The 26425-nt window shown below is 41.1% G+C and overlaps 1 protein-coding gene across 5 annotated transcripts in view; it reads right to left on the bottom strand.

Annotated features, from left to right (window-relative positions):
- Positions 1-7151: 7151 nt before the first annotated feature.
- Positions 7152-26425, bottom strand: part of FHIP1A (FHF complex subunit HOOK interacting protein 1A) — an 81940-nt gene continuing 62666 nt past the window's right edge. For all 5 annotated transcript variants that reach the window (XM_053976101.1, XM_053976103.1, XM_053976102.1 and 2 more), the window contains 7 exons: positions 23296-23463; positions 21073-21152; positions 19484-19671; positions 16586-17623; positions 12892-13070; positions 12465-12603; positions 7152-8426 (listed from right to left, as the gene is read on the bottom strand). In XM_053976101.1, the coding sequence (XP_053832076.1) occupies positions 8209-8426; positions 12465-12603; positions 12892-13070; positions 16586-17623; positions 19484-19671; positions 21073-21152; positions 23296-23463 (2010 nt within the window). In that variant the 3' untranslated portion in view covers positions 7152-8208. The remainder of the gene's footprint in view (positions 8427-12464; positions 12604-12891; positions 13071-16585; positions 17624-19483; positions 19672-21072; positions 21153-23295; positions 23464-26425) is intronic.

The following is a 26425-nucleotide window of genomic DNA, read 5'->3' as shown; positions in this document are numbered from 1 at the left end:
CTGAACCAATACAGCCAAAACATGGGATCCTCTTTGCCTGCCAAGGCCCTTATACAGCAGCCTAAATACACCTTCCCATTCCCCTAAATGGAGCTTACAGCAAATTCTAAATACTCAACAAGTAGAGCGCTGTACTGAGCAAAAGAAACAGCTTTGGTTTATATCTGCTTAGCAGCAGTTGATGAGCACATAAAAAAAAAGCAGACGCAAGAGCCTCAAGGAATTTAGTTTCTGCTTTTTAAAGACAAATAAAACAACCCTACAGGACAGGTGGGTCTGCAGGATAGAAAGCAGAGCCTGACTCTGAAGTGTTCGATGTAGAACATCCTGCAGACCAGGAGGCTGTCCCCGGTGTGGCTGTATCGAGGCTGGAACTCTGGAATGAAGATTGAGGCTTTGACCCCAACTTGGAAGTCTCATTTAACTACTCCAGTGCTCTCTGATCTAATTATTGCAGATGCCATCTGTGCAACAGCATCAGGCAGGGTGAATTAAGGACAGTTTCATGCAGATTTTCAGCAGTTACTATCCACGAACAGAGGACCAAGGAAAATGCTCACAAATTAAAAGCTGACACCAGACACTGTCATGACCATCTCATCTACTCATTGCTGGAAGTCTTTTAGGAGGTCAGGCCTGAGGGTGGTGAGCTGATACTTACTATCCCATATAGCTGAAGTATCCTGTATCTGAGGCTGCAGAAGAGGAGAAGAAAGTTGTCTAAAAAGATGCTGGCAATGCTCTAAGTAGTGAAGAAAGAATTTCTAGCACTCAGCCTTGGCTGCAGAGTTTAATTTTAACTGTGTTAAAAATAGAAGCACACGATAGGAACCTTAACTAAAACATTATAGCAGAGCATTCAGCTGTGGTTTCAGTGCAGCCCCTTTCCACCCTGCTTTGCAGTGTGGCATCGGGGTTCTGGGATGCTCTTGTGTCTCTTCTGAGCAGCCTTTACCTACACTTACACAACCACTGACCTCAGCAGCACCTTCCCAGGGATTTATGTCCTTGTGTGCATGCTCAGCCTGGAGAGTGTTTGTTTTTTTCACACATAAAGAAAAACAAATTGGGTTTTCAGTCAGCTCTCCATTCTCAAACCGTGTGAGGGAGAAGTAATAGCACACTCCTGGTTAGTTTGTCCTCGCTGCCAGCATCTTCTTAAAATGCTATTTACACATACACACACACACACACACACTGGATTCTGAATCAGGCACTGGCCACTTAAAACCAAGTTATAGCAGACAGGAGGTCTCCATTTATCAGCCCAAATGCTCAGAAGCTTCCCTGCATTGTGTTGGCTTCAAGTGCAAGTTGTCCCCTCAGAAGCTGCAAACATGCAGGTAATACACAGACAGAAAGGATTCTATTGCTAAATAGTGTGAGGAATGCAGTAAAATACAAAATACAAGTTTTACAAGTACCTGTAATTTGCTGCGCATTTTTCTGCCCATTGTGATGGCAAACTTAGACTCCATTTTCAAGAGCCCCTGGGCCAAGCACAATCAGTAACTAGGGATGACTGCAGTAGAAACACAAAACCACTGGGAATCACTTCTCTCCTCACTGTACTCCAGCCCACATCCCATATTAGGCTAGAGAGGTGAAGCCTGAATTTTAACTGCAATAAAGCAAACTGCAGAAATGCTCAGGTGCCACCATGAGGGAACATAGCTGCAGAAAGAAGAGTTTAGTGAACAACATAGCTGTGCATGCTCCCAGTGGAACTGAACCTTCTCTCTAGGACCACCCTAGTCCCAGATCCTTGAGATCTCCTGTAGGGCGTACAGGCATTTCACAACTGTCTACAGCTGCAGAAGTAAGTGGTGAGAGATCCTGACCTTTGGTTTCTCCCCTTTATCTGTGTGGGAGAGTCCAATTCATGACCCTGTGAATGATTCCCATCTTGCATGCTGGCTTTGCCCAAGAAAAAGACTGGTGACAGCTGTGCCAGATCCCATGTTATCCCATCTCATGCACAGGCAGCAAACTAACCCATGCAACATTCCCTGTCTTGTCATTGCAGCCGTTGGAGAAAGGCCTCCAAGTCCAGTACTTGGAGCTGCAGAGCTGCACTGCCATGATCCTCACAAGAGCCAACAGCTTCACTGTAGGGAATGCTCCCTCCATGCACAGCCTTTTGTGTAAGCACAAAGCAGAAGTCCTCCCAGCTGGCTGCATCAGCCACAGCTGTAATTGTCTAACCCACTAAGCAGGCATAACCATCAGTAAGTTGTATTTTAGCTGCTCAAGAGGCCACACTTTCAGGCTGGTCTTAGAGGCTGCTAGATTTTTTCCACCCTGAAGCTCAGAAACCAATGTTATGACCCCAGAGATTTACAAAAGACACTGATCAGTGTTTCTTAACTCCAAGTTGTGCTTGGACACCAAGAGACACGAGTTGTTGGCTCAAGCTGCAGCAAGGGATACTGAGACCCAGAGCCACTCCCTCTCCTTTGAGTTTGAGCTGGCATTTCGTCTGAGCTCTGGCCAAACTGACACAGCAGCACTGAATTGGACACAGTTTAGTTGTCTTGGATTTGACTTGTCCATGTTATTCTTTGGTCTAAATCCAAGCTAGTTATTTTTAAAGTAGACTGCAATAAAACACAGCTGCTGTGGAATTGGCTTCATCAGAGACATAAGTTTGTAGGTATTTAGTCCACAGTACGTAATTGTATGCAGGCAGTCTGCTGAAGTGACAAAGTTGAGAAATGCAGCCTTTACACAAAAGTTCCATCAGGGCTTTTAGCCCAGAGACTTCAGTCTCAATTTAATCCAGCTGCCACAAGAACCATTATAATCAATGAACAAAAAGAAGATTTGCACAGTCAGCAACAAAACGTCACTTTAAGCACCTACATATTTAAGAATCCAAGTAATGCTCCTTTTCATAAATAAGAGGCTTCCAACTGAGCATGTAACAAATGAAGTACATTGATGCTGGGCCACAACATGTTTAGAAAAGCTGGGGGCCACTAAAAAATAAAGTGCATTTAGTCAGAGCAGGGCTTTAACCACCAACAAAGTCACAGAAATAGTGCTGCATTCTGTGGCTGTCTGCGGTCAGACAGCTGGCACCACCATCATCTTACCCAAGTACCTATTTATGCAAGTCTGACACCACCTTCACAAGGAGCAATTTTTACCCTCCTTTGCACATTTCTGTCCCAAAACATCACATAGCACTGCTGTCCACTTGGACAGGTACTATAGAACACTGTCATATTCATTTTTCAAATTTGAGCTTTTTCTTTCTGGTCCCTGATAAATCAGAGCAACACAAACGTAAATTCTGCATTTCACACAGAGGGAAGTGCCCTCTGCTGATCTGTGGTATTTTACCTTTGGTTTGCTCATTAATGTAAGCAGCCCAAGTGCCATGTATTCTCCATTTCTGCTGATAATGCTCAAAGAGTGCAAGGAGGAACATACTCTAATTATCTAAATCAGATCTGGACACAGCAGTATCGTTACTGTACAGTGTGCAGAGCTATCTGAGTTAAAAGAAAAGAAAGGAAAATCCCAGTATTCTACTCATAAACACAGATGCAATTTAAATGTTACAAACGTAATGGGAGCTGTCATAAGAACTGCAGGCATGACATAGCAATTTCAGTTAATACAGCAGAGTAAACTGCTTATGAAATCAAGCCATCCTCAAACAGGAGCTGTGGCTACAAATTCAAATGATACAATGACATAATTTAACTGCAACAAATCACACTGCTCCCATCCTTTTCTTTCCAACCCTGAGATTTTAGAGCATCTTAGGGGAGCTAAAAAACCTTCCTGAAGCATGAAGCCTTCTGAGAGGCTTAAGCAGAGTGCACAAAAGGGTAGTGAGTGTGTACACGCTGTGCTGGATAGTGAACTTCTCTTGGTTAAATAGAAGTTAACCTCTTGAACTTAAACCCTTGGAGTATGCAGGATGCTGCAAATTTGTTTGCAAATATTTTTCTCTGAAGGATTGAACAGACCACTTGGGTTTTGTGCACGGGCCAAAGAGCGGCGTTGGTGGCAGGAATGCTGCTCAGGTTTCCTGTGTATCCAGTCCTGCTCCCTTTCCAAAGCATGGCCCCCTGCTGATGTCCAAGGTCCACCTCAATCACACTTTGTTTTCTGCCATCCTAGGAAATTTACCAATATTACTAAAAATACCAAATCACACCTGAAAGGGAAATGTTCTGTACCACAGCATGACACCACGGAATTCAGACTTTTTGCAAAGTGACAAACCCCAAAGAAAGAAGAACCAAGTAATTTATGAACGGGATGCTTGAAAGCATGTACCTGGGCCTGCTGGTGGGAGGGACAGTCCATGCCTGATACTGAAGTTTTCTCATCTCCACAGAATACAGCTGAAAACAGAAGTCCTCATTTCTGTTCTTCCAAACCAAAGTCAGAAGTTACCAGGACAAAAAAAAATGATGCATTTTTCACACCCAGAACTGCAACACCTACAACTTGATCCCATTCAAAATATTGTTAATATTCTTTAGGACACATGAAAAAGATCAAATTTAAGAAAAATGCCTAGAATACAATAATAAAGGTAGTAAGCACGGCCGGCAACACATGAACTGCACCTGACTATACATGTCCAAAGATCAGCACAAGCATGAACAAAACTGCTAAGTGCTTTAGTCCAATTAATACAAACCATGTGTATGTTTACTGAGACTAACCCAGAAAGCATCCAAAAATGGCCAAAGGTAAAATAGAATGACTACAAATTTTTGAAGACAAAGTGTTCACTTTATAGGTAAGTTGTAAAAACAAAATAAACAAAAATGAAACCAAACCAAAAACACACACACAAAAAAAACCGCAGGCTGAAAATGCTGGAAAGATTCCTTGCAATAGCAGAACAGCTTAAAAACACACTCTAAGGCTACATAATTGGAAATGTGGCGTTCACAGTTTGAAGCATCTAGTAGGAGACTGGAAATTCACTTTGGTATCACTGAACCACCACCTGCAGTCTTTGGAATAGATCTGCCAAGGCACTTCATTTGAAACTGATGCTGAGCCAATGTACCAAAGAAGGACTGCTCCAGTGACACACCCACCTGAATGTGGGGAAAACCAGATCATAAAGCACTTCCTTGTTCTTGGAAAGAGCAGGATAATGCTGTTGTCCTCCAGGGACCTACAGGCAGGACCACATCTTGGACCACAAGCACAGGGTTTTTTTTGGGAAAGGATGTATCATTGGTGAGAGACAGGATAACACATTATCTAACTGGAGGGAAGAACTTATTAGAGAAGGATTTGGCTGAAGAGCTTATGCACACAGATGTGATTAATCTCAAAAGATCAACATTTTCAAGCTAAATCACAGGTTCTGTATTTTGAAGGCAGGAAGAGGCAATTCCCACCAACAGTTTTTTGTGCTGGCTGCCAGACATTATACTGCTATTACATCTGAGACACAGCTGCAAGTCTAAGCCCACTCAGAAAAAAAAGCAATGCAAAGGTACACATATGATCTGCATTTTTACATTCTAAGCCAGGGTCACTGCACTCATCCACCTCTTCCTTTTGGGGAGCTGACAGACATTTCCCATTTGTGAGGGGACACTGCACAAACACAGCTCTGACCTTTCAGCAAGAAGCCTTCCACACAACTCCAGATTTCAAAGGCTGACTTTATCCTACTGGATGTAGAACATAAGCTCTACTAAAATTTATGAGGACAATCCTCTCCTTCCTCTAATTTACAGATGCTTTTATGAGCAGTTCACATTTTAAAATCCTCATGTAGCTTAACAGACCTGCTGGGATGAAACTGCACTGATTTTGTCCATTTGCTGAAAACACCAGTTAAAATTAACAATCTCAAAAGAAATCCCTTCTACCCAGCAAATAAGGATTCTTAGTTTAGAATACAAACAGAGGAAGGGAGTGTTCAGGTAGTAATTTACTGCCTTGAGCACTGGTCAGCAGAGTTCTTTATTTTTAAAAAAGTGAAAGAATCTAATTCCTTTTTAAAAAGTCCTCAAAAAAAAAAAAAAAAAGGGATTAGATTGCTTCTGCATTTTAGCAATTGTTTCTGAACCACTAGAAGTCATTACCCATTTACAACAACAATGCAGGGCTGGGGGTGGGGGGAACTGAAAAAGAAAGAGCTCTCTTCAGCCTGGGTAACTAATACTTAAGGAAAAACCCCTCAGCTTTGGCTTCAGCTTCCAAGAAACCTGGTGAGGTGAAAAAGGGCCATGTGGAGGTCCATAGGTGATTTACAGAATGGTGATGCAGTGGCACCTGAAAAACTAAACAAGTCATAAATGAAACCAAACCAGAGACAGTCAGCTAGGAAGGACAGGACCCCCAGCCATCATGGAAGTGAAGACTGTGCAGCAAACTAGAAAAGATGGACCCAGAGAAGTTCTAGAGGTTATTTTGTTGGAGGTAGACTTTGGGATGTTTTTTTTTTTTTCTTAGAACAGCCTACAGCAGGCTGGCACAATGAATGCAGACACTTTAATCTATACCTTGTAGATTAAAGGAAGAATTTTTCAAAACTATCTAAAGGATTAGTAGCTTAAACTGCACTGCACGTTCCAGAGGAATTTGACATGCAATTAATTAGACTGTTCTGGAGTGTCTTTGGTTTTTGTTTTTAAACTGTTTTTTTTTCCTTTAAACCTCTGAGAAAGTGTGTTTCAAAATCAGGATGTGATTAACTGGAATTCCACATTATGGAATTACAATGAGCAGGAGAACTAATGTATGCAAGTGTTATTTCTGATTTCTGTTTCTTCACATTTTTGGAGTCACTGTTAGTTTGTATCCTGGGCAAAAGGGTTTATGGGTTTCTTGAACTAAGCCCCTCTTTATGTAGCCAACTACAACACACTGGAAGCACAATTATGTAGCTAAGATAAGACAAAATGCAGTGGTGACGCACCAATTCATCACGTTTGGGTTCATCTAATGAAGCCCATTACTCTCAGAAGAGAATTTTCTCACGCAGTTAGTCACCAGCAGACAGCTTTCCCCATTAATCCTTCCTTTTCTGCAGATGGTGAATAGCCTGGTCCTCCCCTCATCATCCCAGAAATGCAATAAAAAAAAAAGTCAACGCCTAATTAAAAGTAAACAAACAGTATTTAACTTTCCTTTCATTAACAATAAAACAGTACACCTTTCATGAGCAAGCAAACCTTTTTCATTTAATAAAAAAAAAAGACAAAGACAAAAACAGCCTGCTGTCCATTTAACACTACAGAAAGATACTGAGTATCTTTCTTTTGCTTATTAAAACAAGCATACAAATAAACTAGACACTAATAACAGCTTGCATAGAAACATTTTGTTTTGTACTTTGTGCAAATCACTAAATAAGGCATGCTCGCGGGCTTAGGTAGCAATGCAAGAGTTATCAAGGAATGCCAAGGAACCACAAGGAAAATTCCAGGCAGTCTGCAACCCACATCCACTTACACATTTCACTGGACTTCAAAGCCCAGCAGCTGGTAGCTGTAGATCTGTCTGCAGACATAAGGCAATATGGTATGTGTAGGGCCCAGCACCTGCTTTCAGCTACTCGTGGGTTTACTACACATAAGATCACTTAAATTCAGAAAACCTGAGCCAGTAGTTAAAATGGGGGTTTTGGATGTGGATTGAGAACCCAGCTTCAGGCTCCAGGATGAAGCAAGGGAAGAGGCAAAGAGGACAATGACATCAAGAAACACAGCCCTTCACATAACCCCTTCAGGGTTTTGTGCAGATTTTGCATGTCTTTTTACACTGTGAACTTTTCCCAGGGGGCAACATTTTTTCAAGCAAACTTGTCTCCTAACAAGTTATCCAGAAGAGTATTTCTGGAACAGAAAAAGCTAACGTGTTTGTGTCTCTTAGCCAGCCAACAAGTGTCTATTACAGAAATTCAACAGGAATTAGTGACGCTGAAGAAGGGTGGCTGTGTAACAAGGAAGGGATGAAGAAGGAAGCTGCAGTAAGAGCAGTATCAGAAATCTCAAATAAGTTATATAGCACAGAGGGAAATTATAAGGCCTAACTGGAATAATATTTTGCCTCCTTCTTCCCCCTCCAAATCAAGTATTTTCAGGAAATATTGAAGTACAACCTTCTTTTTAAAGCAGCTTTGCATTAAAAATCTGTTTAAACTCCAAAAGCTTTTTCAAAACACATTTTAAAAAGTCACTAATAATAATCTTCAAAATCCCCCAGTACTTTTTAACATAAAATGGAATGTTCCTGGGCTAGAGCTGCCAGCTCCTTCAGGAACTCTGGGAAAAGGGCAGCTGCAAGTACGGCGTTCCTCACGTGCGCAGGAAGGCTGGGATGAGCTAGGCCTTTCTTTCCTTTCTGTCCCAGGAAAGGCTGCAGTACAGCTGGGTAAGCTTCAGGAAGATTCCTTCCTTTCCCTGAATTGCTGCTGTGATGGACATTACCTAAAGACAGGAGGAGAGGGAGAGGAAAAGAAAAAAGACTCTGTATATTAAGCACACAGGATATTTGTACAGTGTCCAAATCCAGTTTATGAGGATTGTGCTCAGAGCTGTAATTTGCAGTACTCAGATCATGCAGGGAAATACTCCACTAATCCAGCATTTTGAAGTTCTACGTGGCCTGGTTCTGTTGCATTTTTTATTACCTATCTTTCCCCAGGTTATATATCATTCAGTTACAGCTCTGATGAGAGAAATATGTGGGCAGAAGAGGAATCAAGGGAAAGAGTAATATGGATTTACCTTCTGAAACAGCAGATAATATCTACCCATCTAGAGCCAGCACAGTTGTCTCCATTTCAAGAATACTATGCTCTATCCCTCCCCCAGATCAAACTGTTCTTTTGTTTTTACTTCTCTTTCTCTGTCTTCTCCCTGTGAATCACCATGTCAATGGATTCGAGGCTGAGCTATCACATCACCACATGAGTTTGAAGCAAGTTAGAAACTAAGGGGAAAAAAAAAAATTAAAATTTGATTATTCTGCAGCTACAGGCCCCACTAACTACACTTGTTCCCTGTAAAGCAACTAACCATTAAAAAGAGAGCAAGTGAAAGCCACTGTGTGTTCTGCTATATGATCTCTGCTGCCAGAGTTCAGAGGATCAGAGCTCAAGTATCAGAATGCATGGAATTACAGTGACAGAAGCACTTAAATTTCAATCAATTACGCCTTGTTTCAACCTGAAGCAGAACTGCTCTTTAATTAGAGGATAATTAATTCAGTGAAACTAAAAAGGTGACAAAATCTAATGCTGATGGAAATAAATACTCTACGAAGAAAAATTAACCTGTAGAACTCACTGCTACAAGATAGAACTCACTGCTACAAGATATCATTGAGGCCAACAGTAGAGACAGACAAAGTCCTGTCTAACTTACAACTGGGATGTTCTCCTGAGACGTATAAGTAAATCATTAAAAAGAAATAAAAGGGCTGTTATGTTAATTCACATACTGCAGACAAGCCCAAAACTGCATTGCTGCCTTCAGAAGGGGTTTCCCTCACATTGCACACAGTTTAGGTTAAAGTAACAGTCTCAAGTGACGCCAGCCTTGCTCTGACACCTCTCCAAGCAGCGAACACGGGGAGCTGTAGATGAAGGCCACTCAATGCTGCACAGCAATCCCTCTGTTCAACAGCTCTGCACTTTTGTTCCTTGCCTGTACCTCACCCAAGGCACTGTGGAATTACTCTACTCTTCCAAACACTTGAAAAAAAATTTCATCTCAATCATTTAACAGACTCGTACTTTTCTTGAGTTTAAAACACCTTTCCAACTCCAGACTTATCAATCATTCATGTTGTTATTCTACAAATTTCTACCTACTAGAGATAGAGTACAGGAATTTCTATTCTGTGGGAAAATCTGACTGTGGGAGGAAAAACAACTTAAATTATAGATTACAATGAAAAAAAAAAGTTTTAAGCTTCCCCTGAAGATTTTTTCTCAATGTTTCCTAATGTCAAAACATTTCATAATTAATATTTTAAGTTTTTTTAAATAGTTAATATTTTTTAAATAGGCAATATAACCAGAATGCTAGCACACTGTCAAAGCTTTGCTTTTCTTTATACTCTTCCTTTTAAAAAGAATTAAACTGATACAACTCTAAAAATATTTTTTGTTTAGATTCAACTGCTTGTTTGGAAAAAACCCCCAAAATCCAGAAAAGCCCAGAAAGCTGATCTAGGAAGTAGAGATTTGGGTTTTTTATTTCTTTGATCAGGATTGTTCACTTCTCTCTAGGGTCAGGATACAATCTGAGTCACACAATTGAAAATTGAGCAAATGAATACTCTGAAGACTGTTACCAACACACTGAAAGAGGGGCAGCTTGCACATGGAACTACATCGTGACAGCTCTAGACGTGTAACCAGAGCCCAAGCTACTGTGGAAGAATCACACACTACTGCAAGCAAAAAAGAACAAATTGTACAATTTCTGTTCGAAAATCTTCAGAGACCAATCCTTTAAAGAGAGAGAAAATTCTCTATGATGTTTTGGTTTTACATTTGTCTTCCTCACAAATTCTGGCTTCAGGTTTTCATATGTGAATTCTGTAGGAGGCTGGCTATGCTCAGACCTGCATAGAACACTGGGGTTTATTCAGCACTTCCTTTCAGGGGAAAAATCCCTCAGAGAGCAACCGATATGTCTGACAGTCAGAGATGGTGCTCAAGCCAATGCAAAGAAGTCCACGGGGAGTTCCCAATTTGTTGTTTGGTTTGTTTTGGGATTGTTTTTTTTTTTTCATTTACCATTACTGCAGCAGTTCCTACCTTGCACTTTTTAATCAATATAATGAACTACTGGTTGATGGGCTACTGAGCCAACTCTCCCCCAGCATTAGAGTCTGATGACTTGCATCATTAGTCCTGTAGGGAACCAAATCTGCAGTTATCCAGACATTTACTTACTCTCCACTTATTTGTCAAGAGAAGCCGTCTATACGGAAGAAAGCATACTAATAGGGTGACTAAGCAGCCTTGTTTCAAATTCCTAAATAATGACCAGCATGAGTCAACCTGGCAAATTCTGAAGGCCCACAGAAGAAAACTGACGTAAAACAGGAAGTATAAATAAATGTCATTGGGAATGCATTATGTGAAAGTTCTTATTGCCATCACCTGAGAAAAAAAAGAACTCTGAATATTGCCTCCTAATCTCATCTCCCACATGCTAGCTACAATGCCATGTAATTGTTAGGCTTTCTATTCTATGGCACCAAAATGCAGAGCCTAGAACGCTACTGACATGCGCAGTACACAGCTTTTTTACAGCAGGCATCTTCCACAAACCAACTCTTTGGGAAGCAGCATTAGCAAGATCATAATTTTACAAACTAGATGTACTGCAAACCTTAGAAACACATATTATGCTGACTACAAATTATGTAGATTATTCTTCAGTGTCTTGAAAAATGAAAACACAATTAAAATGGCACATAAAGAGTCCTGATTTCCACACCTCTGGAAATCCAAGAAAAGCATCAACATCATCACAGAAGTGTGAGCAGAGTGGGTGATTATTGACTCCCAAAGATGAGTAAGCACACACCTGTAAATTCAGCCTCTCTTGAACCCTCTTGCAGAGCCAGCTCTTCATGACTCACCAAATTTGACACATTCCCATCCTGTGGCAAGTTGGCTTTTAAGAGAAGCCTGCATCCAACATTACCCACTCAGCAGCAAGCTGAGAACAAGCATGTCCTCAGGGCAGGGCTTCAGCTCTACCCATTACCTGCCTGTGTCTGGAAGGTTCTTATTTGCCAGCTAGCCCCGTATTTTTACTAGCTTGCCCCACAGTGGTAAAAATAAGTACAGTAACTGTAAAGACAATTTATGCACTGTGCTTGAGAGGCAGCAGATGTTGCAGAGTCCCCTGCAAAGCTGGCTTGGTGGGGTGATACCTGTCTAACTCCCCACTGCTCTTAGACACACACCTTTTGGGTTTTTCTCTGTTTGTTTTGCTTTGTTTATCATACAAGAAAGATACTAGCCAGAAAACTTTCAGTGTCTTATCTCCTTCAGTGGTAGTCCAAACCATAACACCAAGCTTTATTCAATTGTTGCAGAAACCAGTTCATCCTGGACTTCTGTCTTCTCTAACATTTATCAAAAAAGAACCAATGACCTAGCTGAAGGTCAGGCTAAAAATAAAATGAAATCATGCACATATGCCACCTCACCTCATGCTTTGAAAGTGAGTTTGTTTACTGACAGTAAGCCAAGAACTGATTTTGTTACTTCTTTAAACAGACATTTTATATACCAATTAAAAACTTGTAAACAGCAAAGAATATCAAAATAGATGCAAACACTGTGGTATACTGAGCATCATCACTTTAAAGTAAGAAGGATACCGCTGGCTAATGACATTCACAGCACACCACACCTTTTAATCATCTGGTGAAAAGGACAGGGGTAACTGGTAAGTCATTCCACCAACCCTCCTCTGAGCGTGCTTATCATTTACCTTTGGTGAGCAATTCTTCCGCAGCATCAGACATGTCCACACGAAAAAGCAAGTACTGTTGGGCCTCCAGGAGAAGACCTGGGAAGTCTTTTTCAATGGAAGCAAAATGTTCAATCTTATTTTTCACAGATGCCAGCACCTGCCAAAACAACAGTAACAATTACTTCTTTCTCCTTTGCTCCCAGTGCAGCCACAGACTGCATATTCAGGCTTTCTCTACCTGCATTAAAATAGAGCTCTGACAAAAGCTATGGTCATATAGAGTTTCCAGTTCTTTGCACAAATGTAATTAAAACATGGAAATGAAATAAGAAGCTCACAGACAGGTAGGAAAACTACATGTGAAACTGAAAGGAGCTAATGTAAGGTTTAAGGAGACACTAAAGACACTGCTCCAGTAGGCATGGCTAACACCTGTGGTAAATACCTGATAGAGTGAGCGCACACTAGGCTGAAACACCATGTTGGTGTTGAGCAGAAAGGAGCGAAGAAGCGGCTGTGGATAACTTGCCAGTTGAGTAATAATCCCAATAAGCAGCAAATTTACGTGCAAGGAATTCTCCAGCATGTTCTCCAGCTTTGACAACACTACACTGATGAATGGTCCTGCAAGAAAATAAGAAGAAACCAATGTTTTTGTTTTCACAGAAGAAAAACCCTAAGATCCAGGAAAAAGGCATTTAAAAGGAATTTTGACCATCATAACCAACCAAATTAGCCCTCCCACACACTAATTAAAGACAGCAGGGAGAAAATCCAAACTGTGGCTGAACAGGAAAAGCAGACTTAACAGAGATGTTGAAAGCTTTTGTACTTAGCAGCACATTTACTACCTAGCCAATCAGTTTACATTAATGCCATATTTAACATGCATGACTATTCCACTTGCATGTGCCAATAAGGATTCAGTCTAGGACATTACAGTCTACCACTCTATTCCGCTTTAATAAATTGGGAGGGTACTACTAGTTTTAATGCAAATAGAATCTGTTCTTTTGACTCTTCCTGTGCCTTATTTCTATGTAAGGACTGGGCAAAGTGAATTATTGCTAGCTTTATTGTTCTATCAAAAAACTGGTGTTCTAAAGAAAATATGAAAATGCTATTCTAAACACAAAAATCAAGCTGTGATAGTTCCCATCACAAGAAAAGGCATCTTCAGTATACCAAACAGTCACACAAAGCAGGGAAGACATTAAAATAGATTTATAAGCATAATTGCTGGTAGACATAGGCGTTATCATATAAATGTCACTAATAAATAATAGCTTTAGTTTGTGTATTCATGCTGAAGGACAGCCACTGAAATACAGGAACACTTACCATTAAGTACATAAACCCTTAGTGCTCAAGCTTAAGAATCCTTTACAAGGCTGAGAATGACTTCACCCAAACACTACACCGTTAGACCACACAGCTGGGGAGATGCTTGAGGCAGTCAGTACAAGGAACCTACTCACAAGGAAAGTCTTAGAAATGTCCCTTGTCCCACTCACAGTCCCACCACACTATACCAGTTGCATAAGAGCTAGGAAAACCATGCAGAAGAATCCCTGGATGATTAGCACTGTTATCTTTGAATATCCCATCCTCAAACCTGGCAAAAGATACATGCTATGGGCATTTCTAGGGTCAAGCAGGTGGCCATAATCCAGCACCATTCCAGCTCCCCTCAGCTTGCACACGGCTGCCATTCGAGCTGGCTGGGCTCAGGGCAGCCCAGTTCAATGTGCCTGCTGGAAACTGCGGCAGAGGCTAAGGCACTTCTGGCCCAGAGCAACAGGAAGGATCAAATGAGGAGTGCCCCTGTTGCCATTCCACTTAACAGAGCTCCACTAAAGCCTGGAATCTGTCATGCTTTACAGCAACTGTGAGCACAAAGCAAGCACTCCTTCCAGACTCATCTCTCAGGGCTAAGGCTGGCACAGCTCCGCCCGCAAGAGGAAAGGTGGGAGGGCCAGCGCTGACAAGGCTTTATGTGGCTGCTGCCTTTCAACCACCACGACAGCCATCAGAGCCCAGGTACCTGTGGAGCAGCCCCAAACACTTTTGCTGAGATACAGTTTCTTCTGTCCCAACATAACCTATCCTGTTCATGGTGACATTTTCACAGAGCTCCTGAGGAGAGTCTACTGTATCAAAAGAGAAGGCAGAAGGAGCTGAGATGTGTCACTGTTTCTCTTCTCTAGGTAACACTTCAAAGCTGAGTAGGCAAAGCTGAAGCTGCAAGGGAGGTTACTAAATACATAAAAAAAATTTGTAAAAAGTGATAGCATGACTTTCACTCCCAAAAATTTATTTAAATGAGAATCAGAGGATATAAGCAAAGTTTAGAAGCCTTGTAACAGAGTAACTAGATAAGAAGTCAAAAACTAGATAAGAAGTCAAAAAATTACTGATTTCATGGCCATGGCACTGATATATGGAGAGGGAGGAAACAAAATACAAATTCCTGTTCCTGAACACCACAAGTCAAAATAGGGATGAGAGTGTTTAATGCTTTTACAATGGATATAAGACGCCAAGAGGACATTTTCTTCACAGATCCATAGCATTGCTGACACTTAGCAGCTGTGAGAAACTTCTGTCAGAGAGAGGCCTCATCCCTTAATGCCATCCCAAAACAGCAAAAGCAACCTAAAAACTTTATCAAATACATCTACAAACATAATACAACATCCCAAATTAGATACAGAATCATAGAATGGTTTGGGTTGGACGGAACCTCAAAGACCACCTAGTTCCAAGTTCCCTGCCCTGAGCAGGAACACCTTCCATTACACCAGGTTGCTATCTTTGAAAGGCCCTGCAATTTTAACATTTCCAATGTGTTGTTGCAAGTACCTCCTTACATGCAATCACAAAGATCTCCATTAAAGCCGGGTCAGGAGTCTAAGAGTAAAACACACTGTAGATGGGTAGCTAACATCTAGGCTTATTATGTTTAGCTTTTTATCTTAATTTTCCTCAGTTTTGAGGTTTGCATGGGTTTGGGTGAGGGGTAGATTTTTGAAAATGAACAAATGGAGAGAGGGACTAGATTAAGAATGAGAAACAGAGAGAACATTTTTCAGCTACATTTGACAGCAGATGATATGAAACAAAGATTTGGATACAATTAGCTTCCGGTACAAGGAAATTGCCACCACAGCAAAAATAGCAAATTAGTTGAAAAACAGACTGGATTTTTCAATTAAGAAACAGTGCCAAGCATTCTGGCCACAGCTGACCAGAAAGGGCTACTTTTCAATGAACACATGTTTTCCCCCTCCACATGAATAAGAATCCATCTTACAGAGGTTTTTTGTTGGGTGAGGAAACCTAGTACATGATTATTTTTTATTATTTGCATTGCTCCGGTATCTAGGAGACCTAATTAAAGACCAGAACTCTGCAGTGCAAGGAGCTGCACAAATACAGATCAAAAGCCCACTCTGACCTCCAGTAGTAATGTCATTCCTGAATAGCTTGGACAGTCAGCAGAGAGCAATCTTAAATTGCTGCCTGGCACTAGACAGAAAAGCATGCCAATAGCGAGGGCAGACCTGACACTGGAGAACAGGATGTCAGGGCAGAGCAGGGAGACAGGCACGTACAGACATGGCAACAGTGCTGACACCTTCTGCTACAATGTGGAATAGCAGAGAGAGGAAAAATGGCACTGTGATGTTGCATCCATCCCATCAGAGATGAAAGTTACCAGATAAACAAATTATTTACTTGGGCTCTGTATATTAAAACAGTTACTCTGACCATCTTTCAACTGAAAAAGCTTCCTCTGACATGACAGAGCTCTCACATACAAACAACATAACCCCTGCTCAATGTTCTAAACAATTACCAAAAAAAACAAAAAAAAAAAACAAAAAAAAAACAAAAACAAAAAAAACCCCTGAAACACTACCATTTGCTTTCACCATGCTGATGACTCTGCTGTATTTTCACATTGGATCTCTCACTCTCCTTGGAGTGGTTTCAGCTATTTAGGCTATACCCTGTTTAGTGCCAGGACTCTCTCTTGCTCTGTGCTTGTATTGTGTGCCAGTGTGACCTCATCTGGCCACCTTTAATCAACATGCCTTCTTGCATTTGTTATGTATGTAATTAACAGGACATTGCACCTGTAAACGGAGCACTCTGGCTCCTTGGAGAGTGCTTGGGAGACACATCCTCCTTTGGTCCAAAGGGAGATGATATGCTCTCTGCAGAAGGGGTATCTGCTGAGAAATTCTCAAAGTCCTCCTCTTCTGCTGGAGAGACAGGATCAGGAGCATCCAACTTCTGCTCCTCCAAGCTTGCACTGTTTGGAACCAGTTCTTTAATAATTCTGTCATACTGTGCAATGAAATCCTCACCATCTGTGCTCAGCAGTTTTATACTTAAGTTACAATCTGCCTCCTGAGAAGAAATCTTTAACTCTAAGTCTGGCTGTGGATCAATCTCAGTCATTTTCTGGTTTATTTGTTCTCTCATTACACCTTTAGTTGAGCTTGAATTTCTCTTACTGTGCTCATCCAAGTCCATTTCCAGCTGGGTCTTTGCAAGAGACCCATTGACTACAGTCTGGCTCTGCACCTTGTGTTCTCTGGCTATATTTAAAGCTTTCTCCTTGGAGCTATCATCATCTTGAGTATCCTTCTGGGCACATAACCTGTAAACCATAATATCATCCTGAAAGTCTGACTCCTCTATGTAAGAGCCTTTGATGAGCATAATGGCATTTTTTTTCATTTCTTGAATGTGTTTTGGCGGCTCTGCAGGTGGCTGCATTTCTGTGCTTCCCAGATCATCATACGGTTGTGGCGAGCACACATTAGAACCAGGAGAAATCCCTGTGTCATAGCTATCATCCCATTCTAGCTCCAGCTGCATCTTCTCACTGAATGGAGCTGCTCGAGCAGAGCTGCATGTGCTAGGTGTCCTCTGCTGGAGCCGAAACATGGGGTGTTCCACATCTGTACTGTTCTCCTCGGCGAGTGTCTGAATAAAGGTGTCTGGATCAGGATTTTCTCCATCGTACAGGGCAGACCAAACCTTACAATCTTTCATGCACTGGATGATGGCTTCTTGAGCTTCCCCCAGGTACTGCAAGTAGCTGATGTCCACAGCCCTTCCATATTCCACAATGCAAGCAGATTCAGAAGAGTGTCTACCAGGATCTGGAAGTAAAGACAACTCGTATCAAGAGTAGTACATCAAATTTTCTCCAGCAAGGCATCCACTAACACATTGCAGGGAGAGTCTTTAACCCTAACAATCCAGTAAGGCAGGAAGACCAAAGCACAACAACTGAGATTTGCTCATCAACACATGACTTTTTCCTATCACAAAGACAGAGCTGTAACTCAAGATTTCTATGAGACCAGCTTGCATTCAAACCTACCATGGTTTGACACGGAAGTGAATTTTTTCAAGGGAAGTTGGGTCAAACCAATCAGTGGTCAGGTTTGGATATTGGCACCTGGAGTGACCACTGAAGGCAGGGACATGCCTCTGAGAACACAGGGGGTTAAAAGCAAGAACGCCCAGGGAGCTCTCTTCTGGTTCTGGTCATCAGAGAGTGCAGACTCTCCCCTGCCCAGGCACAGGCTGGGTGGGGGAGGGGAAGCCACGCGGCCTGGGAGAGGTAGGCCAGGGGCTGAAGGTCTGGAACCGGGCAGGCCCCCCCTGCAGACAGAAGGGTGGAGAGAAACGGAGATGCCTTTGTTCCCCCCTCCTCAGAGGGAAAGAGACAGAGAGCCTGACAGCACCTGGAATTTGTTGGCAGAGGAGAAGGAGAAGGTGGGGGGGAAAAGGTGTCCAGCCGTGGGAGTTGGTGTCCTGGGCAGAGATTTCAGCCGTCCAGGGAATCTGAACTTTTAACCCTATCCTGGGAAATGAAAGCTTTGTAAAATATTACTCCTCCTCGATTTGAAGTAGAAGAGAGACAGTCTGGGATCTGAGATGTTAGAAGAAGAAATTTTTAGGTGGGAGGAGATGATGGAGTAGCATTTGGCTGGACTCTTCTTGTTAGCCATAGACTTAACCAATTTCTCCTGCAACAGAGACAGCATTTTTAGGGGGATGCAATGGTGAACCAAGAGACCTGCTTCAGCGACTACCAGCACAGGAATGGAGAGAACAGAGAAGAGTTGAGGAGGGTGTGGTGATACCCTCTGTCTTCAGGAAGAAGATGATCTCTCTTCTTGAGACCCTCGGGCCCAGGGGAGGAAGAAAATGGGGAGGACTGTGGTCCCAAAATGAGAAGCTGAACTTTTGTCTCTTTTGGTCCTTGGCAAAGCATCCTTAAAGGAGCCCTATGAGCAGTCTGTCCATGCACGGTGGTGAGAGCACTGTGACATGGAAAGGAGAGTGTCACACTGGCAGATTTTTTCTCCAGGCGGTTGCCATGTGTGACATGGAAACACAGGAGGTGGCAACTGTGTTTCCTGGGGGGTCTGTGGTGCAAGAGAGACTTCTCTCTCCTTTGATAGACTGAGTACTGATTATCTGAAGGGTGATGACTTGATTGAGGGTCCAAGTTGTGTCTCACTGTGGTTTGCTGGAGTTTGGGTGGGGGGAGGAGGAGTGTTTTGGAAGGTTTTCATTCTGGATTTAGTGTGTGTCTTTTGTCATAGTAGTTGCTTAATATAGTTCTTTCTCCTTTGTTTTTAAGCTTGGGCCTGCTCTGCTCTGTTCCTGATCACATCTCACAGCATTTATTTGGGGAGGTGAATTTTTATGGGGTGCTGGCATTGTGCCAGCGTCAAACCATGACAACCTTAATGCAGCAACCACTCTGAAGCAGCCAGAGTTGCTACCATGTATCAGTACACTATTGTCATAAATACATAGTCAAGCTGGATAGCTGTTAAAACAAGGTTTCGATAGACCTGGACATATGGAAGGATTAAATAAACTCTCTACTCCAGATTTGCCAGTTTATTGTTGCCCACCACATTTCCTTCCCCTTCTATGCTTTCACAATTCGTCCCACAAAACTCAATTAATGATTTTGTCTTCCCCTGAGCACCAATTACCTTTAGATTGTGCTGGTTTTGTCCAGAGAATATAGTCTTTTTCTTGGCTTTCAAGTGTCAAAGTGATTCCAGTGGAGCAGCAGAGAGGTGTCAGGGCCAGCAGTTTTGCAGCAGATACAGAATAACAATCTCTCTCTTTCACAGCACGCCGCTGGCTCAGCATCATGTGGTTGCACGGGATCAGATACCTGAAACAGCAGTGCCCAGCATCACTTATCCTTCCATGTTAGAAAAAGCAACAACACACAGAATTCCCTTCCCACCTTCCTGCCTCCTCAAATGAAACAGCAATAATAATATTTACAGTGATCCATTTTCTAAACTGCTCAAGAGCATGAAACCATGACTCTCTATATTGTGATGCTTGGTTTGATAAGGAGCTGTCAAGATGAGCAGAGATAGGAGACAGTTGCATCAGAACAGGGAATCCTTTGCAGGTCAGAGCAAACCTGTTGTAAGAAAGTATAGAGGAAGTGTGGGACAGGAAGATGTCAAAGGCCAGCAGAATGGTTTGGTCTGACTATGAATGCATTCTGTCTCAGAATCCTCAATTTATTTGTTTTCCTGGGAAATTCAGAGAGAGGCTGTTTGCCAGACGAGCAGCCAGAAAGAAAATGAGGGGTCATCCAAGCATTTTACTGCAATAGATCAAGACTGAGCTCTTAGGCAGAGGAGGGAAGAGCCTAGAGGAAGCTAAGTCTCATGTTGAACTTCTTTAGAGCAGTTTAGTTTTACTTTTTAAAAGCACTTTTATAAGAGTCTCAGTGTTAACTACACCAATGATCTGCCATTTAAAATGCAAATAAATTCTAAAGGATTCCCTAAATAAACAAAAAGATCAACCACAGCACTCTAATGTTAGAGTGGTGATGTACTTGTGTTCACAGAGGTCCTAGCAGTATTTCCAGGCACCACTGCCAGATCTATAGGGAATTTCACCTTAATGCCTATGTGTGGAGGGACAGACAGTATCTGAAATATTCATGTGATCTGCAATACTAAAAGCCCAAGTCAGTTACACCAATATTTCCAAATAAATAACCAGTTCTCATCTAATAAATATACCCAAATTGTAAGTATTTTGTAGCAATGTACAGAATCACAAATTAAAACCAAAAATTATCACTGCATTTAGTACATCACTTAATCTACCTGGAATAGTGCAGGAACATGAAGTATTCTCATTGAGCGAGGAATCAAAGAGATGGAAAACAACAAGGGTGGGAACTGCAAACAGTATATAGGTCTGTATCACAGTGCATAATACACTACAGAAAACATGCAGGAGGGAAAAATTGTGCATTTAGAAGCAGGGAATAAGGACTTTGGAGGTGATAAATATATTCTTAGCTTCTCTCACTTTTATATAAATAAATCACAAGAAAAATCTCTTGCTCTGGAGATCTGAGGATGTAAATCAAACTTCGTCAGGTCTGGTAGACTTTTGTTGGGACCATAAATATTCTTATCTCTGTAGTTACTTGGATTTCTGCTCTCTTGGAGAACTCCCACCCAGCTCTGCATCCACAGAGAGAGACCATACGTCCCAGAGTTAGGATGAAGAATGGCAAAAAGAGTTTGGGCTTTACCTTAAAACTAGCTGTAACATCACATCTTCACAATGCAAGCCAATGAGCGTTCTGAACAACGCCAAGGAGACCACACAGAGCTGGAAAATTATAAACACTGTCAGCTTTTAATCTGGAAATTGTATCTTTTCAATCCTCCCTGCATACTACATTACAAAATGGCTCTGCCAGAATATCATGGTTTATAAGACACTCTTAGAATGACATTTCATTTAGTCAGCACCCTATGTGATTTTTTTTTCAAGTTGTCTAGGGCTATACATGTAATATGTTACATTTTAACAAAATACAATCCTAAACAGAATTTTCCTTCAAATAAGCTACTAAAAAAGCAGTGTTAAATATTATCCAAACTTATTAAGTTGACTTAGCATCAACTGAACCCTATAACTTCCAATATAGTGTTTTAGTTTTTACCTCTGACACAGAATTTGAACCAACTAAAGGTTTTTTCTGAAAGAAAAGTTATAAATCACTTCAGTTTTCTGTTGCTTTAGGTATAAGGAATTATTAGTGTTCTGCACATTAAGATGCTGAGTGGCTGAAGAACTTCACAACAAGCCTTTGAAAGAAGTCAGATTCTTGCATAAAAGGTGTGTTTTAACTGGGGGAAGGACACAGAGAAAAGCAAATTTCCTGGTTTTCTCCTATGAAATTTACAGCGAGTCAAGTATAACTTTTCTTCATGGCATCTTCAAGAACACCTGCTGCTGCCTCAAATTATCCTGTATTTAAGAAATTTAAGTTTACAGGAAAATAGTAATCATTAGTCTTTGCAAATCTGGAATCTTCTGAATAACTAAATCCAAGTCTATTTTTGTACTGTGTAAAAAGATAAGATTTAAAATACACTCAAGAAACAAAGAGGACAGTATTTCTACAAGTCCTTTCAGGCATCTGTCTCGAATTTGTTTAACTCTGTGAATTATTAATTAGTATTTTCATCAATAGTAATGTACACAGCTTTTGTGCTATGTTTGCACTTGTCTGAGCTATACTGCAGAAAACTCCTTTAGCATCACAGAACTTTGGCTGAGATCCTGAACTGCTCAGGGCTGAGAATTCTTTACAGTTCCCATCTTGTTTGCCTATGGAATAGTAATTAATGATCAGCAGAGACAACAGCATTTGCATTTTTGTTGACAGAACTGTTTCAGTTTTCAGAGTTAATCCATCTTAGAGATGCACTAGCAGCAGCATATATATCGATATTTGCATGCACTTACATTTCAAAACAATTTTCAGAAGAAGCTACTGGCTCTAATACACAAATATAATGCACATGCTGGTGTTCTGGCTTCTCTCAAACATTACTGCACATTCTAAGCCTTCGTTTGCACTAAAACAGTATTCTCAACTTCATCCATGAAGCTCTGCCCCACCCAAGAGTCAGCCAAGGCTTCCAGACAAGCAAGGCTCACTGAAGTAGTCCAGCGCAACAAGTAGTCATTTTCCCATCCAGAAGATCCAACTGTTGGCAAAGGTAACTACTCTCTCTCTGGCAGGCAGCCCTCCAGCCACTGTGCTGCACTGTGCCAAGGCTGAGAAGGGGCTCAGCACAAACCTGAGATAAACCCTACTGCACAAGGGAATGAAGGCAAAGAGAAAGAGGCAGCAGCCTCATCACTTGAGCAAGAAAGCATGGTCTTTTAATCAAATAAAGCAGGCAACATCATAGTTAAGTAAACATGCTACAGGAATACAGACTATAGATGCCTGAGAAATACATCAGCGAGATTGCAGTTAACAACTGGGATCCATTTGGAGACTTCCTTAGAGGGCTCCCACTGTTTCCCCAGACGGACTATTTGAAAATGCATGTTGCTTGGCAAAACTCCAAAGATAAAAATGCTCCTCACCACAAATATATTTATAAGTCCTGGGGAGAGTTATTTCCCTAGCACTAATCCAGTACTGGTCAAAATAAAAATGTTTCCAAATGTACCTTTTATCTTTTATCAGGATTCAGACTTCCAGAAGCTTTTATTACCTCTATCCCATTTCCTATATATGTGAAATCACCTCACAGGTTTATTAGCTTTGTATAGTGGTTGCTAAATGTCAAAACACACACACACACACAATTGAGAGGGTGGAAAAATCATACCATTGGGTGAAGGGGAGAAAACTTCTAGCTAAACAAGTACCCAACTGTAATCTCCCACTTAAACAGTGAACCTACATCCATGCTGAGTTCCTGAACTTCCTTTCTGCTTGTCTTACCCGGAATGGTGTGTTGATTCTGCTGGTAAGTGTATCCAGGATATGAACATTCTCGTGTTGGTGCAGCAAAATAAAGCGGAGGAAAATCTTGAGGAGGGCTGGCTCCGAAACGCTGCGCAAGAAGAGATCCAGGTATGCAGTCGTCGTCATCACTTCTTCCACAGTCACCTGTAAGCAAAAGTAATGCAAATACTGCAAACACAAACATACTGCACACACAAAATATACACCCATCCATCCTCTGCAGTGGTACATCCAGCAAAGCTCTCCATCCATTACACTGCCATAAAAACACTGAGTCTTTCCTCTTAAACTTGCCTTGCAAGCATTTTGAACACATTTCCTACCTGTCTTGCATCCTCAGGAAAAACATCCTCCCTCATACTGACACCCCAGACCTCACACATAGTGAAAATCAAAGGACCAAATCAAGCTAGAAGATCCCCAACACCTTTCTGCCCATGTCATCTCCTTTGCATCACACTTCTGCTGTCCCTCAGAAGCATTTTCAGATGTATTTCAGATGCATCTACCACTTAACCAAAAATAAATGTCAGAGCAGAATCAAAGCACAGTACAAAGTCATGGTCGTGCAGCTTTGAAGAGAAAATTCCCATAGATATCCAGAATTTTGTCATGATTTTCCTTCTTTTTATTTTGCCACAGCACAATTTCTCATTTTACTCAATTTTTAGAAGGAGTATATATACAAATATATTCACACATAAAGCCCAACCCAAAATCTTCACTACTGACTATTAGTAGATCAAAATAGAATTCATGATACATGTGACATTTGCATACCATAACCCACGCTGCTCTGCTTATTGCAATCCCTTGGAGATTATCTATTCACAGAACACACTGGCAAAGCACAGAAAATTCCAAAGCCCACCTCTGCACCATGTACTGCTCTTGCAAAGTCAGCATTTTTTAAACTGTTACCCAGGGATCTAATAAGCTTAAATGCACAAAGATAAACCCTTAAATACAAGAATCTGTCTATATGAAAGGAAGTATTAAACATCTTTTGTTTACCAAACTTAGCTGGATAAATGAAAAGACTGATTTTATTAAAAAAAAAAAATCAAAGCTGTCATTTAAGACCTAAGAGGATTTAGAAAATACTCAGAAGGGCAACATTTACGTAACATGCTGTAAATATTAAAATCCCTGTTCCATTATGCTGCATGTTAGCCATGTACACAGTAATGTCATGATGCAAACATTCTCTTTAAAGCATTTAAGACCACAAGCTACTTCTGGGTGGTTACACAGAACATAGGAATGGGGTACACAGGCTGCAGACCTTATGGAGAGAGAAGCTCTAAAGCTGAGGTCATTGAATGACTCTCAGTCTGAGGCTTTATTCTAATACTCAGCTACACCATCATTAATACAGTAGGATACTAGCTCATTTTGGTATTAGAAACAAAACACCAGTGAAGTAGCAACAGTCAAATTTTTCATCAGGAAATAGAAGCAGCCCAGCTCCAATCAGAAACCATTTTTTCTTGGAATAGATTTGGGGAGTTGTTGTGTAAAAAGGAATAGCCTTCTGGTGAAAGTGTCTGTTGTCCCAAGAACTGTCTTTTCTTGCCTTTTTTTTTTCTTGTTTTTTCTTTTCTTTTTTTTTTTTTTTTAATTGCAGTGAGTGGTAAAAAGCAAAGCCCAAGAAATCCATCATGTGACATCATTATGTCACCAAACAGTTCATGGACAAGTTTAAACACTCTGCCAAGGAAAGGCCAGACAGAAATAATGCATCATTGCATTACATCATTACATCTCCATGTCACTTCTTCATCCCTTATGGGGAAAAGGAAGCATGTTCTTGTCTGTCAGTTTCACCAATGTTTGCTGACAGAAGGTATATGTACCAAATACTGCAGCTGTGAAAGCAAGAAAAGCCAGCAGATTCACAAGGGCAGTTACCTTTTTCTAAAACCCACACTCTTTGGACAACTCATCCTACAATTTCTACCAGTGAGAGAAACCCACAAGCTTTTCAAAGTGCATACCATGAATGAAACAAAGAGCAGCAGCAGAAGAAAGCCAGCTGGAGAGCAGCTTAGAAAAGAAATGTTAAATTCTGAGAGTGTGTTCAGTGCTCCTAACAGCTTGGGCTCTAGACAAAAAATGAAGTCATGTTTAATAGGCAACACATCACTGATACCACTAAGCAGAGCTAGAAGAACCAAACAACGATTAATGAAGCCCTAATAGTTCATAAAGGAGTTACTTGTAATCTTGTTAAATCCTAACTTTTTTAAATGAGGGGGTTCTGTGAAGGGTACCAAATTACACTGAATTTTTATTACTTGGGAAAAAAGTTGGTGAATCTGATTAACCATTTTCCAAGAAAGAGACAAGATGACTAAGTTTTGTCAAGATTTAAATGGATTTGTCAGAATCTTTTTCAATTTTTAGTGAAAACACACTGCACTATCTACCACACTCCAAATTTCCTCAATAAATGAAGCTAGGGTCTATTTTTCAGGGTCACTGTGCAACACTCAAAGTAGGCACATTAAAGTGGCACAAGCAATTTTTATGCTATCATGTTCTAGAAGTTCTAGTATTCTCTCCGTGTGCCTTTGTGTGCAAACTAGCTAGGAGACCAACCTTCTGCTTCCTTGCCAGGGCAAATTAAAATGCAAGCCAGGTATGCAGCTTAGGAAAAAGATCAATTAATCTGGCAAGCAGATGTCTGCACTTTTACAATTACTGTATCTTATTTTGCCATCTTGCACTCTGTGTTTGCTTATCCCTTTTAGCATATCTGATGGTGAGTGTAACTTCTGAAGATTCAAGGCACCTAGAGAAGTATTCAAGAAAGCTAATTTTAACTCCACGAGGCTTATTTTCCTTTTACTCTATGGAATATATTAGTCTGCTCTGACTGAGCCTCTGGAGAGCTGACTCTTTTTGCAATTAACTAGAGAAGGACGCTAGAGAAATCAGTTAGATGAGGCTAAACCCAGCCCTGGCAAAAATCCTTTTAACTCTGCACACCTTCTCTACAGACTGCATCATACATAAAACATGGAGTGTTGAAAGTGAGACTGGTTCAATTTGTGCAGTTATTATTGAAGATTTCTGTTTTCTACAATACCAAAGCCACGCTATT

This window comes from Vidua macroura, chromosome 4 (genome assembly GCF_024509145.1).
Source record: "Vidua macroura isolate BioBank_ID:100142 chromosome 4, ASM2450914v1, whole genome shotgun sequence".
NCBI lineage: Eukaryota > Metazoa > Chordata > Aves > Passeriformes > Viduidae > Vidua > Vidua macroura.
This window is presented reverse-complemented; position numbering and strand designations above follow the sequence as displayed.